A 13,932-nucleotide genomic window follows, 5' to 3' on the forward strand; every position below is an offset into this window, starting at 1 on the left:
ACAAGTACCAAATATAAATTATTTTTCTCCCTTTTTACAAAAAAATTTAACGTATTTTACATGCAGTTCTCAACCTGCTTATTTCTCTGAATATGTCATCTTTTTTTTTTTTTTTTGAGACGGAGTCTGGCTCTGTCACCCAGGCTGGAGTGCAGTGGCGCAATCTTGGCTCACTGCAAGCTCCACCTCCCGGGTTCATGCCATTCTCCTGCCTCAGCCTCTCCAGTAGCTGGGACTACAGGCGCCCGCCACCACGCCCGGCTAATTTTTTGTATTTTTAGTAGAGACGGGGTTTCACCCTGTTAGCCAGGATGGTCTCGATCTCCTGACCTCGTGATCCGCCCGCCTCGGCCTCCCAAAGTGCTGGGATTACAGGCGTGAGCCACCGCGCCCGGCCGAGTATCTGTCATCTTGAAAATCTTTCCATATCAGTACACAGAGGACTTTACTTTTTTTATAGCTTTAGTGTGTTATTATTGAACAGCACCATAATTTATTTAGCTGGGTTAAAAAAAAACTAGGGTGGTTCTAATCTCCTGTTACCAATAACGACTGCAATAGATCATTCTGTACATGTGTCATTTTCCTGTGTTACATGTGTAGGATAAAATGCATGTAAGTGGAATTGCTGGGTCAAAGTGCAGATGATTTTTTTTTGTTTTTTTTTTTTTTGAGATGGAGTCTCACCTCACTCTGTCATCCAGGCAGGAGTGCAGTGGCATGATCTCTGCTCACTGCAACCTCCGCCTCCTGGGTTCAGGCAATTCTCCTGCCTCAGCCTATAGTCCCAGCTATTTGGGAGGCTGAGATGGGAGAGATCACTTGAGCCTGGGAGGTGGAGCTTGCAGTGAGCTGAGAGACTGCACCACCACTGCACTCCAGCCTAGGCGAGAGAGAGAGAGAGACTCTGTCTTAAAAAAAAAAAAAAAAAAAAAACCAGCCAGGCACAGTGGTTCAGGGCTATAATCCCAGCACTTTGGGAGGCTGAGGCAGATGGATCACCTGAGGTCAGGAGTTGGAGACCAGCCTGGCCAACACAGTGAAACCCTGTCTCTACTAAAGATACAAAAATTACCTGGGCCCGGTGGCAGGCACCTGTAATCCCAGCTACTTGGGAGGCAGAGGCAGGAGAATCGCTAGAACCCAGGGGGTGGAGGTAGCAGTGAGCCGAGATCGCGCCACTGCACTGCAGCCTGGGCAACAAGAGTGAAACCCTATCTCAAAAAAAAAAAAAAAAAAAAAAGGAAAACATCAGGACACTGTCTGTGTAGGTGCTTTACTCTTGAGGGAGTAAGTGAGCTGGACAGGAAGGGTATGAGAAATTGTACCATATAAAGAACAACTGAAGAAGCAGTGCAGTAGACTTGAGAGGCTCATGAAAAACGTCATTAAGTCCGGGCGCCGTGGCTCACACCTGTAATCCCAGCACTTTGGGAGACGGAGGCAGGTGGATTACCTGTGGTCAGGAGTTTGAGACTAGCCTGGCCAACATGGCGAAACCCCGTCTCTACAAAAAATACAAAAATTAGCCGGGTGTGGTGGCACATGCCCATAATCCCAGCTACTCAGGAGGCTGAGGCATGAGAATCGCTTGAATCTAGGAAACGGAGGTTGCAGTGAGCTGAGATTGCGCCACTGCACTCCAGCCTGGGCGAGAGTGAGACTCCTTCTCAAAAAAAAAAAAAAGGTCATGAAATAAACATTTGAAGGGTTGGCAGGTGCAAAAGGCTTTAAATATATGTGATGTAGGTAGGGCAGGCAGAATTTGCATAGAGGGCCTAAATCCAATCTTGAGAAGAATGCACAGGGCTTGGCAGCAATGGAGTTTCATGGGATTTAGAGGGCTTCAGGGAATAACAGACCTTCGTCCTCTTCCTGATCCATCACTCACCTGCCAAGGCACGTTGGGCAAGTTACTTAACCACTCTAAGTCTCAGTTCCCACACTTGTAGATGAGGACACTAACAGCTATCCTAGAGGATAGTTGTGGAGGATTAAATGAGATAAATGAGAAGGAATGTTCTCAGCACAATGCCTGTCATAGAGCAGGCCCTGAGGGCAGTGGCTGTTACTATTATCTGAAAATGGAATAGGCAGGCTCCCTAGGAGAAGGGTCAAATAAACGCTGAACAGTCCAGTCCCATCTGGGAAACTCTGCAGAGGGTTCTTTTGCACTGGCTCAAAGATCCCTAAGATTCTTTCTAGATGCCAAATTCCATGAAGATGACTTATTTGTATTCTGGCCTGTTTTTGATTTTGAGCCTAAGCATAGCGATCCCAAGGACAAATCCAGACATGGCACATAATTCGTTAGTCCTACCCTAACAAATTACAAATGTCCTTTGGCCTGGAATCTACAATCTGGCCCAAAATGTATTATTCAGAAAGCTGCCCACCTGTGTCTGAAGCAGTGATTTCAGGAGTGTACCAGTAGTTCTTTTTCCTCCTGTGAGTGCCCTTTGGTTGACAACACCTTATCAACCTATTTGGCCTGTGTGGCAAGCAGGAATCACTGTCCCCATTTTAAAGAAAAGGAAACTGAGGCTCAGACAGAGTCAAATCTTGCTAGAGATCATGTGGATAATGAGCAGCAGAGCTCTTTCCAATTAGAAAGGGCTTCATCAGCAAGGAATTGAGAAATGAGTAAATATGACAGAGTTTTTAAAATCATCAAATTGGCATAACCACTTCTCACTCACTTTAATTCTGGAAGATTTCTGACACTAGTCGCTATATCTGATGCTTCTGGACAAAGTTTCTCCACCAGCTCCAAAGGACCAAAGAATGATTTATTTTGGCCAATAAAACTCTTCTTAACTAAAAGGAAAAACAAAAGTGTTATTCATAAGAACAGGTTGCAAAATTTCTTCAGGGACCCACAGCCTCTCCCCCAAAAGCCAAGTGGAAGTGAAAGCTGCTAAACTTCACTGCTTAATCCTTTTTTTAAAATCTTTTTTGAGATGGAGTCTCACTCTATCGCCCAGGCTAGAGTGCAGAGGGCAATCTCAGCTCACTACAACCTCTGCCTCTCGGGTTCAAGCAATTCTCTGCCTCAGCCTCCTGAGTAGCTGGGGTTACAGGTGCCCACAACGCCGGGCTAATTTTGTATTTTTAGTAGAGACGGGGTTTCACCATTTGGCCAGGCTGGTCTTGAACTCCTGACCTCATGATCTGCCCGCCTTGGCCTCCCAAAGTGCTGGGATTACAGGCGTGAGCCACAGCGCCCGGCCTGCTTAACCCTTCTTGATTTACTCTTGGGGACCGGGAGAGGCCATGTAATAAATTAGTCTCCCTTTCTCTGGCAACAGAGTTTCTCTGATATGCTTACTGTGCTCCTTCTGGAAGTATGTGTTGCCCATGGAATAAAACAGGCGCCTCGGCTGGCATTTCGGCACCTAGAAGGATGTCTGGCACTGATGAAAAAATGCTAAGCAAACACCCAGCCCGAACTTCCACGTTCCCAAACGCCCCCTCAGGCTCACCTTTCAGCCCATGTTTGAGGCAGTGCTCCATCACTACAAAGAACTGCTGCAAGGGGGCATGGTCCGCATCCAGGCTGCGGCCCAGGCTCAGAGCCGACTGGAGCAACACCTTGATGCTGAGTTTCATCATGTGCATCAGGTTGGCACGCTCCTCCATCATCTGGCACTTAGGAGCTGTGGGGCAGGAGCAGGGACAGCTTCGTTAGTGGACTGAGCGTGGGGAGGTCAGACTCCGGGCAACGGTGAGAAGATGGGTCAAGCAGGAGGCCAGGCGGTCTGCTTAGGGAACGGACGTGCTGGCGGGCGGACAACCGGGATTCGCAGGTAAGTAGTCCCTGATCCCTAGAGGCCACAGCCCCCTGCCTGGACGGCGGGGCCTCCGGTCAGAAGAGCCACTGGGCCTCCTGCTCCAGAGGCCTCTCCCAGACGGCTCCGCGCGTTGCTACGGCGACGGCTTTAGCAAGACTCGCCGCGTTTGGCTTCTCCCGCAACCCCGGTTCCATTTTTGACCAATGGAAGGGCGCTACCTACAGGAAGCCCTGCCCCAAGCTCTTAGAGGGCGTGCTGGGAAAGCGTCCCGCCCCCCAACATTCCTATTGGGCGAGTCCAGCTCAAGGCCACTCCTACGGAGCTAGTGGGCGCCATTTTGCATCCTCTGTCCCGGACCGGGGAGGATGCACACCCCGCCCAGGCTTTTCCAGCCTTCTCTCTTGCCGGATAGTGCCAGCCGGCTGCCTGCAGGGAAGCATCTTCCCCTCAGTTCCAGGCTCAAATTCTTGTTGCCGATCTTTCGTCCGCTACTAGTGGGCAATTTTAGGTTTTACGCACTTTGTTTTTTGGTAAGGAAAACTGTTGGAGTCAAATGAATTCAGAGAGTTCCATTTCAACTCCCATTATCTTGTCGCATCGCTTTGAGGGTGTAATAGACTGCAGTTATCATCAGATATCTATACGTGCTGGCCAAATGTTCTCTCAAACCCAGTAAGCTGGTATCCTAGAAACTAAAAGTTTAGATCCCAAAGTAAGAGTCCTGGCAGGAAAGTCCCAGGTGCGGAGCGCGGCCCTCACCCGAGCGCGCGCGCGCTTGCTTACATTGTCTTGGAAATATTTGCCAATTGGAATGGGGGCGGGGGATCGTATTGTTTTTGGTTTGCAGCTGTCCAATTACTACTGAGGTTAAATAACTTCTGTTTATTGTCTCCTAGTATTTCTTCTGTGAATTGCTTGCTCAATTGACTTTCGTGTTGAATTGCTTGCCTTTGTCTTACCTGTATATTTTGCATATTAATCCTTTACCTGTTTTATTTCACCAGCATTGATTAATATGGACAATTAAAGAGCATATTTATAAGTACTATATTTTTATATAGTTAATTACAGTTAAATCTGAAAGAACGATAGTATTATGGCCGTGAACTTGTAGTAAAGGTCTTAAATAAATACTGAGACATCCTGGGACTAAAAATTCAAAATTATCTCAGCAAAACCCAAGAAGGGGGAGAGCTGCTGGGCAAGAAGAAACAGCCTAAGCATTTCACCTTGGTTGTGGAGAGGGTTAAAAGTGGCTTAAGTAAAGCATTTCGTTGGGGGTGGTATAATTTTTTTTTTTTTTTGAGATGTTTCACTCTTGTTGCCCAAGCTGGAGTGCAATGGCGACATCTCGGCTCACTGCAACCTTCGCCTCCTGAGCTCAAGCGATTCTCTTGCTTCAGCCTCCCGAGTAGCTGGGATTACAGGCATGTGCCACCACGCCCGGCTAATTTTGTAATAATTGTAGAGACGGGGTTTCTCCAGGTTGGTCAGGCTGGTCTCGAACTTCCAACCTAAGGTGGTCCGCCCGCCTCGGCGTCCCCAAGTGCTAGGATTACAGGCGTGAGCCACCGCGTCCGGCCAGTATAATTATTTTTATATTTCGAGAGAAGCCTATATATATTTATAAATTTTAAAACTTTAATGGATGATTGGCAAAGGAAATAAAAGTTGTAAAACTTCATCAAGAGAAGGGAGAAACTCTGAAGAGAGCAATAACCATAAAAGCAATTTGTAAAGATTTATCCTTAAAGAAGACACCAAGCCCAGTTCTGTCATCTAGTGGTCTTGAAATTGGAATACATACACAGCAGTCTTGCCAAAGCTAGGTATGCCCAGATGTTTTAAGGAACTCAATTTCCAGATTTTCAAGTTTCACAGGCACTCTTTCTCCTCCCTCTAAAGAAGGGCAACTCACTCCATAACCTGTCTTCCTCTTGATGCAGTGACCTGGGGTGCCCTAGGTTCCATACACCAAATGGAGGTGGTGTCGCCCTTGATGATTAAGTAATCGAAAACGTGAAGACCAGTCTTTTACTGCTTTATGGTATTCAGTTAAGCTTGGTCTTGGGGCAGAGGGGTGGTCTCTAACCCTCTGCTTGGGTATCCTAAATTTAGAAAGTTAAATTTTTCTCCCTACAAATCTATGTAATTATGTTCAACCAGTCACTATTCACAACCCTAAGATGTGCCATTAGCTTGATGGCCATTTTCCATAAATTGAATAAGCCCAAACTGCAGCTAAGTATTTGATGAAAATGGATTTGAAATACATGATAAACTAAAAGTATTTTTGTCAAAAAGTACTGTATTGGCAAAGGTGAATGAAATAAGCAATATTCAGATGTCTCCAACCATTCTGAGTATTCTGGGTTAAACAAAGTGCCTAAGTGAAAGAATAAGAAGTGAAATTATCCCTTGATAAGGCTTTTTTTCTTTTGAGATGGAGTTTTGCTCTTGTTGCCCAGGCTGGAGTGCAATGGCACGATCTTGGCTCACTGCAACCTCCGCCTCCTGGGTTCAAGGGATTCTCCTGCCTCAGCCTCCCCAGTAGCTGGGATTACAGGTGCCCACCACCATGCCCGGCTAATTTTTTGTATTTTTCATAGAGACGGGGTTTTACTATGTTGGCCAGGCTGGTCTCGAACTCCTGACCTCAGGCGATCCACCCACCTCAGCCTCTCAAAGTGCTGGGATTACAGGCATGAGCCACCGTGCCTGGCTCACACTTGATAAGTCTTGGTAAAACTTTTTTTTTTGGTAACTTCCAAAAGTTGAGAAATTTCCTTAATATGATTAGGTTGCAGGTCAGGTAATTTTCAATTATTTGCTTTGAATGAAAATAAGGGAACAAAAAATAATTTTTGGCTTTAGATCAGTGTGATTTGGGGCATATAACTTGGAAAGAGTTCAAAGATGGCCAACATTACTAAAACAAACAAACAAACAAAAAACAGGACTAAAACTGATGCTGAGTTCTATTACACTTCAGCAGTAAATCATATATATTCATGTACAGATATCTGCTAATGACAAAAACCAACACCATTCATCTCATTTAGAGATGCAATTCATTGGCTGGGTGCAGTGGCTCATGCCTGTAATCCCAGCACTTTGGGAGGCTGAGGCAGGCAGATTACCTGAGGTCAGGAGTTCGAGATCAGCCTGGCCAACATGGTAAAACCCCGTCTCTACTAAAAATACAAAACTTAGCTGGGCGTGCTGGTGCGCACCTGTAGTCTCAGCTACTGGGGAGGCTGAGGTGGGAGGATCGCTTGAACTCGGGAGGCGGAGGTTGCAGTGAGCCAAGATTGCGCCACTGCATTCCAGGCTGGGCAACAGAGTGAGACCCTTCTCAAAAAAAAAAAAAAAAAAAATGAAATTCAAGAAAAATTTATGTATAATTCTTTATAAAAATTATATTTATGTTCCTGTTACCAATGTACCATTACTAATAAACTTAATGATAATTCACTTCAGAAGAAAAATTTTTATACAATTAGAGCTTTAGTCACAATAAAAATTTATTAAACTTTAACTTATTTACATACTTTTTGCTAAGACTTATAAGATGACCAATAACACTTTTAAAAACATACAAATCTATTACATTAATTCTATGGCAGAAGAGGAATGGAAATTCAAGTTTAATGAATAAAAGGGAAAATGTAAAATTTTCAAATATTAAATAACTTGCTATTTTAAAGATGGATGGTGGTAATTATCAATTCATTAAGGTATTTACATACCACTTGATACATTTCAAAAAACAATGTAACAGTTTTATTTTAAAAGTCAATATTTACACTATGCCAGAAAATGAATTCTGAGCAACTTTAAAATATGATGAAGAATCTTATAAGTTAACTTTAAAAGTTAAGTTTTCGGCTGGGAGCAGTGTCTCATGCCTGTAATCCCAGCACTTTGGGAGGCCGAGGTGGGCAGGTCACTTGAGGTCAGGAGTTTGAGACCAGCCTGGCCAACATGGTGAAACCCTGTCTCTACTAAAAATACAAAAAATTGCCTGGGCGTGGTGGTGCATGCTTGTAATCCCAGCTGCTTGGGAGGCTGAGGCAGGAGAATTGCTTGAACCTGGGAGGCGGAAGTTGCCGTGAACCGAGATCGCACCATTGCACTCCGGCCTGGGTGACAAGAGCAAAACTCCGGCTCGAAAAAAAAAAGGTTGGGAGTTTTCTTAGGGGGTTACATGAGCAAAAAAATGTTAAGACCAGTGTTCCAGGCAATCAGCGCTGGGTGGTGCTGTCTCTGGAAGTGCTGCTGGCAGTGTTTTGCCATCTCATGCATCCCCTACTATGGGGTTACCTGTACCCATTAGCACTCAAGTTAGAGGCATGGAAAATTAAACCTGGAACCATCTTTTAGCAGTTCCATCTCTCAATTTTACTGGCTTTGTGACCTTGGCCAAACTATTCACATCTCTAAGCTTCATTAATAATAGTTCAACATGACACACAGAATATCGGGAAGTTCTACACCTACTGAATTGCCAAATAAATTGCCAGGCCAGTCTCAGACTCCTGGGCTCAAGCAATCCTCTCTCGTTGGCCTTTCAAAGTACTGGGATTACAGGCATGAGCCACCTGCACCCCGCCAGCATGTTAATTCTTAAAACACACGTTTGTTACTCATCCTTTAGGAAGCATTACTCTAAAAAGCAAGATATATTCCTTGTGGGTACATCCTATTGCATGCGTGAAAACAGTCAATGTTGAGAGAGGAAAGCATATGTGCTATGTGCCGAAACGCTCAAAGATACAATAGTACTGGGGAAAATTTCTGGGAAGGAGGATTTAGTATTTGTCCTTTCTTTTTTTTGAGACAGAATTTTGCTTGTGGCCCAGGCTGGAGTGCAGTGGCGCAATCTTGGCTCACTGCAACTTCTGCCTCCTGGTTTCAAGCAATTTTCCTGCCTCAGCCTCCTGAGTAGCTGGGATTACAGGCATGTGCCACCACACCCATCTAATTTTTGTATTTTTAGTAGAGACGGGGTTTCACCATGTTGGCCAGGCTGGTCTTGAACTCCTGGCCTCAAATGATCTGCCCGCCTCGGCCTCCCAAAGTGCTGGGATTACAGGCACGAGCCACCACGCCTGTCCGAATGTTCTTTTGTATGGTTTGATTTTTAAAAATCATGTTTGCTTATTACATTAAAAAAAATCCCCCAAAACCAAACAGGACACCTATGGACAATGCAATCACATACCAGACCCCACATGGGAAAACTTTTTTTTTTTTTTTTGTGACGAAGTTTCGCTCTTGTTGCCTAGGCTGAAGTACAATGCGGCAATCTTCACTCACTGCAACCTCCACCCCCCAGGTTCAAGAGATTCTCCTGCCTCAGCCTCCCGAATAGCTGGGATTACAGGCATGTGCCACCACGCCCGGCTAATTTTGTATTTTTAGTAGAGACGGGGTTTCTCCATGTTGGTCAGGCTGGTCTCAAACTCCCGACCTCAGGTGATCTGCCCGCCTTGGCCTCCCAAAGTGCTGGGATTACAGGCGTGAGCCACTGCGCCCGACCGGGACAACATTTTAAAACCAGTATTCAAAACATTCCACAGCATTTCCTTTAGCTTCTACCATTGAAAAAATATTATCCAGCACGAGTGCTGCTCACATTCGATCTCTGCTCCTAAACTGCTCCCTGGGAAAGTCCTGCCTGTCCTCATTGCTTGTGTAGGCAGATCAGTGGGGAAAGAGACCATGAGTCAGCCTTGGGCCTGGCCCTGGCTGAAGTGGTGTCACTGTCTTTCTCCCATCCTGTTTTTCTTGTGTCGCTGCAGAGCAAGCCCCCCTTGGCCCATTTCCTTTCCCCACCTCTGCTCCTGTCCTACCTGATGGCTTCAAATCCCGGTGACCTTCGGGACCAGCCACATGGTCCTCTACCCAGCAGTTCCCCAAATTTCATCTCTTTGTAAGCCATGGTCACCATTTTGCTAGATTGAGTGGCAGTTATTAATACTTTCCTTAAATTGAGTTAATTATTACTATTTTTTTGAGATAGTCTCGTTCTGTTGCCCAGGCTGGAGTGCAGTGGAATGGTCTCGGCTCACTGCAAACTCCGCCTCTTAGGTTCAAGCAATTCTCCTGCCTCAGCCTCCTGAGTAGCTGGGATTACAGGTGCATACCACCAAGCCCGGCTAATTTTTGTATTTTTTTTTTTTTAGTAGAGATGGGGTTTCACCATGTTGGCCAGGTTGGTCTCGAACTCCTGACCTCAGGTGATCCGCCTGCCTTGGCCTCCCAAAATGCTGGGATTACAGGCGTGAGCCACCATGCCCGGCCTAGTTTTTTAAATCCATATGGGATATATATATTGACATTTTGCAGTTGGTGAAGTTACTTCTCTTTAATACTCTCTTTATAAAACAGGGATAATAATGGTACTCATCACCCTGTGCCATCTACATAATTTACAAGGCCCAGTGAAAAATTCCCAGCCTGCAGCAGAGCACAGAAGTCAGACTCCCCCTTACTACAGCCCTAATGGATTGCAACTTCCCTGCAGGGATGGGACGGGTGAGAGGCCCCTGCCCACTTGCCTGCCTAATGTGCTGTGGTACCAGCCACCCTGCCCTGAGATTCGGAGGGTGCAATCCCAACACTGCCTGGGCAAGAGTGGGATCAGGGAGGGTAGGGAGAAGCCCCAGGGCAGCTCGAGTGGGCCAGGGCAGCTGAGAACCTGTCCCACTGGACTTCACTTAAAAAACACAAATTCAAAGATAAAATTTAAGAATTTCAAGCATGGGATACTTCTGAGTGCCTGGCCCTTTCCACCAGAGTGATCAAAGCCTGCATTGACCATCCACCGATGAAGCTAGTCCTGCTATCACATAGGGTTGTTGTGAGGAATGAATGAATACTTGTACAGATTTAAGACTAACGCCTGGCGCCTTTGAAGGACAATATAAGTGTTGGCTATTGTTTGTATCACTTCCATAGATGGAACACAGGTATTTTTCAAATATGCATTTGTTCAGCAAACACTATTCTGTGCCAGGTACTGACACATTTCATTTTATCTTTTTAATTTTTTCCTTGATTCTGCATTAAAGGAAAGAAATTCTATCAGGGAAGAACTTTTATTATTTGCTTACTCCTGCCACGAAATATCTAAGAGGCCTCCAGGAGACGCCATGCCTTGACTTTCAGTACTGACTGTCAATGAGTATTCAATTCAGCATCCACTGATGTGTGGAAAAGTCTCGGGAAAAGGTGTCAAGCTAGAGGGAAGCAGATTCCCGGGCTGCACAGGCTCTCATCATCCTCTAATGCTATTTTCCACTGCTGGGATCTCAAAACGAGTCAGCCTTTCAACTTTACTCATTAATTATTCTTGACCACTGAAAATCTCACAATTCACTACCTGGGGTCAGTGCATCTACAGCAAAGGTACCAGTGGATGGGGAGGAATCAGGAAGCCTCAAGGGTGTGCTATGATGCTCCTTGGAAGGCACCACAACCTTTCCTCAGCTCTGTCCCAGCATTTTCTATGAAGTTGACAATGTTCTATTATGGCTATCTCATACAGTAGCCACCAGCCACACACAGGCTACTGAGCATTTAAAATGTGGCCGCTGTAATCGAGGAACTCAGTTTTTTGTTTGTTTGTTTTTTTGAGACAGAGTCTCGCTCTGTCACCCAGGCTGGAGTGCAGTGGCACGATCTCAGCTCACTGCAACCTCTGCCTCCGAGGTTGAAGCGATTCTCCTGCCTCAGCCTCCTGAGTAGCTGGGACTACAGGTACATGCCACCGCACCAAGCTAATTTTTTGTATTTTTAGTAGAGATGGGGTTTCACCGTGTTGGCCAGGATGGTCTCGATCTCTTGACCTCGTGATCCACCCGCCTCAGCCTCCCAAAGTGCTGGGATTACAGGCGTGAGCCACCACTCCCGGCCGAGGAACTCAATTTTTAATTCAATTTAAAAGTACTCAATTTCAATTTGATTCAGTTGGAAACTGAGGAATACGGCCGGGCGCAGTGGCTCAAGCCTATAGTCCCAGCACTTTAGGAGGCCGAGGCAGGTGTATCACAGGTCAGGAGTTCAAGACCAGCCTGGCCAAGATGGTGAAACCCCGTTTCTACTAAAAATATGGGGGGGGGGGCGGGGAACTTAGCCGAGCGTGGTGATGGGCACCTGTAATCCCAGCTACTCGGGAGGCTGAGGCGGGAGGATCGCTAGAACCCGGGAAGCAGAAGTTGCAGTGAGCCGAAATCGCACCACTGCACTCCAGCCTGGGCGACAGAGCACGACTCGGTCTCAAAAAAATAAATAAATAAAAACAAAAACACACACACGAAAACATATGCGTGCTGCTGTATTGGATAGCACAGCTCTGGATGTCTGGCGTTAGAGGGCTAAGTTACTTAAATCTTACTATCACTGATATGCTGGCACTCTATTCATTACACGGGCTGAAAAGGTCTTTAAAAGATCATCGGGTGACTTTAAAATCCCCATCTCACAGGCAGAGGTGAGCGGAGGTGCTGCTGGTCCGCTGCGCCCAGGGCGCACGCCCTCCCGACACCCGCCGGCGCTCCACTCCCGCACTGAGCGGTTGAAAAGCAGAACAGTGCTGGCTCCGTTTCGTGTGTGGAGTTACTACGGAGTTCCGAAGCCCGGACGCGCACACGTCCTTCACCTAGTTAGTGGGGGAGCATAGAGGCGCGGGTGCGGGAGCGCGCTCAGGCACGCGAGGCTGCTGGGGGCGGTCTCGGCTGGGCCGCCGGAGGAAAGACCCAGGAGCAGCCAGGCGCCGCCCGCCGGCCAACAGCTCGCGTAACCTCCCGGACTGGCCAGTGCCCTCCCAGCCCGGCCCCACCGCGCCCGCGCCGGCGGCCAGCGGGGACTCGCGGGTCCGCCGCGGGACAGACCCGGCCCGAGCCTACCTGCGCGCGCCGTGCCGTCCCCGCTGTCCCCGCCGCCCAGCCCCGCGGCCGCGCGCAGCGCGCTCCCGCAGCTCGCCGACAGGTTCCCGGTGGCCTTGCGTGCCAGGGTCAGGATGGGCGCCGACCAGCCCTCCGCCGCCCGCGGCCTCGTTGCGCTCCGCAGGTCGCCCGGGCCGGGCAGCTGGCTTCGGTCCACGATCTCAAAGTCTTCTCCCGGCTCAAGCGCTGACCCAGGCCCCAGCCCGGGCCCCGGCGGCGGCTCCAGCGCCAGCTCCCGCCCAGCAGCGCAGCCGCCTTCCCGGTCGGCCATCTTGGCCGTGTCATGTGACCCAGCGGGCGGGCGCGGGGTGGGCGCGGCCGGGCACTGCCTTTTCCTTCGGTAGGCGAGAGTTTTCTTCTCTTCACCGCCCGCCTCGCCTTCCCTCTGCTTCGAAAGGTTCGGGAAAGTCCAAGTCATAACATAAAAAGTGTGCGTATTCCCGGCCGCCGGCAGGACCTGTTCGCGGGGAAGTTCCTCTTGAACTTTCTCCGAGGACCGTTGTGCACCCTGCCCGGCGCTTCACGGGGTTCCCTGGCCGTCGTTGTCTTTGTGACACCATTTCCTCTTTCAAATTTTCATCTCATGTTCTATATTTTCCACTTCGTCATTTTTCTGCAACACTCATCAGAACAAGCCCCGAAAGGGCGACTAAGGAAACACACAGGCGAGGCAGGAAAGCGGGAATTTTTTTTTTTTTTTTCTAAGCTAATGACTATGACGGCTTGGCAAGAAAGAGTGCACGATCGTGGACTGGAAATCAGAGCTGGCTTCTATTGATTAGTTAAGTGGGATAACAAAAAGCCGACCTCATTATTAAATACGATTTGCAGCAAGGATCACATGGCAGATGTTAGCGATTGTGACTACTATCTCTAGTATCCAACCGTGTGGCCTGGGTAAGTCACTATACACTCAGTCTGTTTCTTCACTTGGAAAAGAAAGGAATTTGACTAAATACAAAGGAAAATTTTGGCCGGGCGCGGTGGCTCACGCCTGTAATCCCAGCACTTTGGAAGGCCCAGGCGGGTGGATCACTTGACACCAGTTCAGACCCGCTTGGCCAACAGGACGAAACCCCGTCTCTACTAAAATACCAAAAAAAAAAAAAAAAAAAAAAAAAAAAAAATAGCCGTACGTCGTGGCGGGGCAGCTCTACTAGCTCCCTGGGGGGCTGAGAGTGGGAGGATCG

At 47.6% G+C, this 13,932-nt stretch overlaps 1 protein-coding gene across 1 annotated transcript in view; it reads right to left on the minus strand.

Moving 5' to 3' along the window:
* Nucleotides 1–13,023, minus strand: part of RUFY1 (RUN and FYVE domain containing 1) — a 59,313-nt gene extending 46,290 nt beyond the window's left edge. Inside the window, exons 1-3 of the mRNA XM_030824684.1 lie at nt 12,704–13,023; nt 3,483–3,656; nt 2,700–2,817 (exon numbers count right to left, since the gene is read on the minus strand). Coding sequence (XP_030680544.1) covers nt 2,700–2,817; nt 3,483–3,656; nt 12,704–13,013 — 602 coding nt within the window. The 5' untranslated portion in view covers nt 13,014–13,023. The remainder of the gene's footprint in view (nt 1–2,699; nt 2,818–3,482; nt 3,657–12,703) is intronic.
* Nucleotides 13,024–13,932: the final 909 nt, after the last annotated feature.

The sequence above is a fragment of the Nomascus leucogenys genome, chromosome 2 (assembly GCF_006542625.1).
Source record: "Nomascus leucogenys isolate Asia chromosome 2, Asia_NLE_v1, whole genome shotgun sequence".
NCBI classification, from domain to species: domain Eukaryota; kingdom Metazoa; phylum Chordata; class Mammalia; order Primates; family Hylobatidae; genus Nomascus; species Nomascus leucogenys.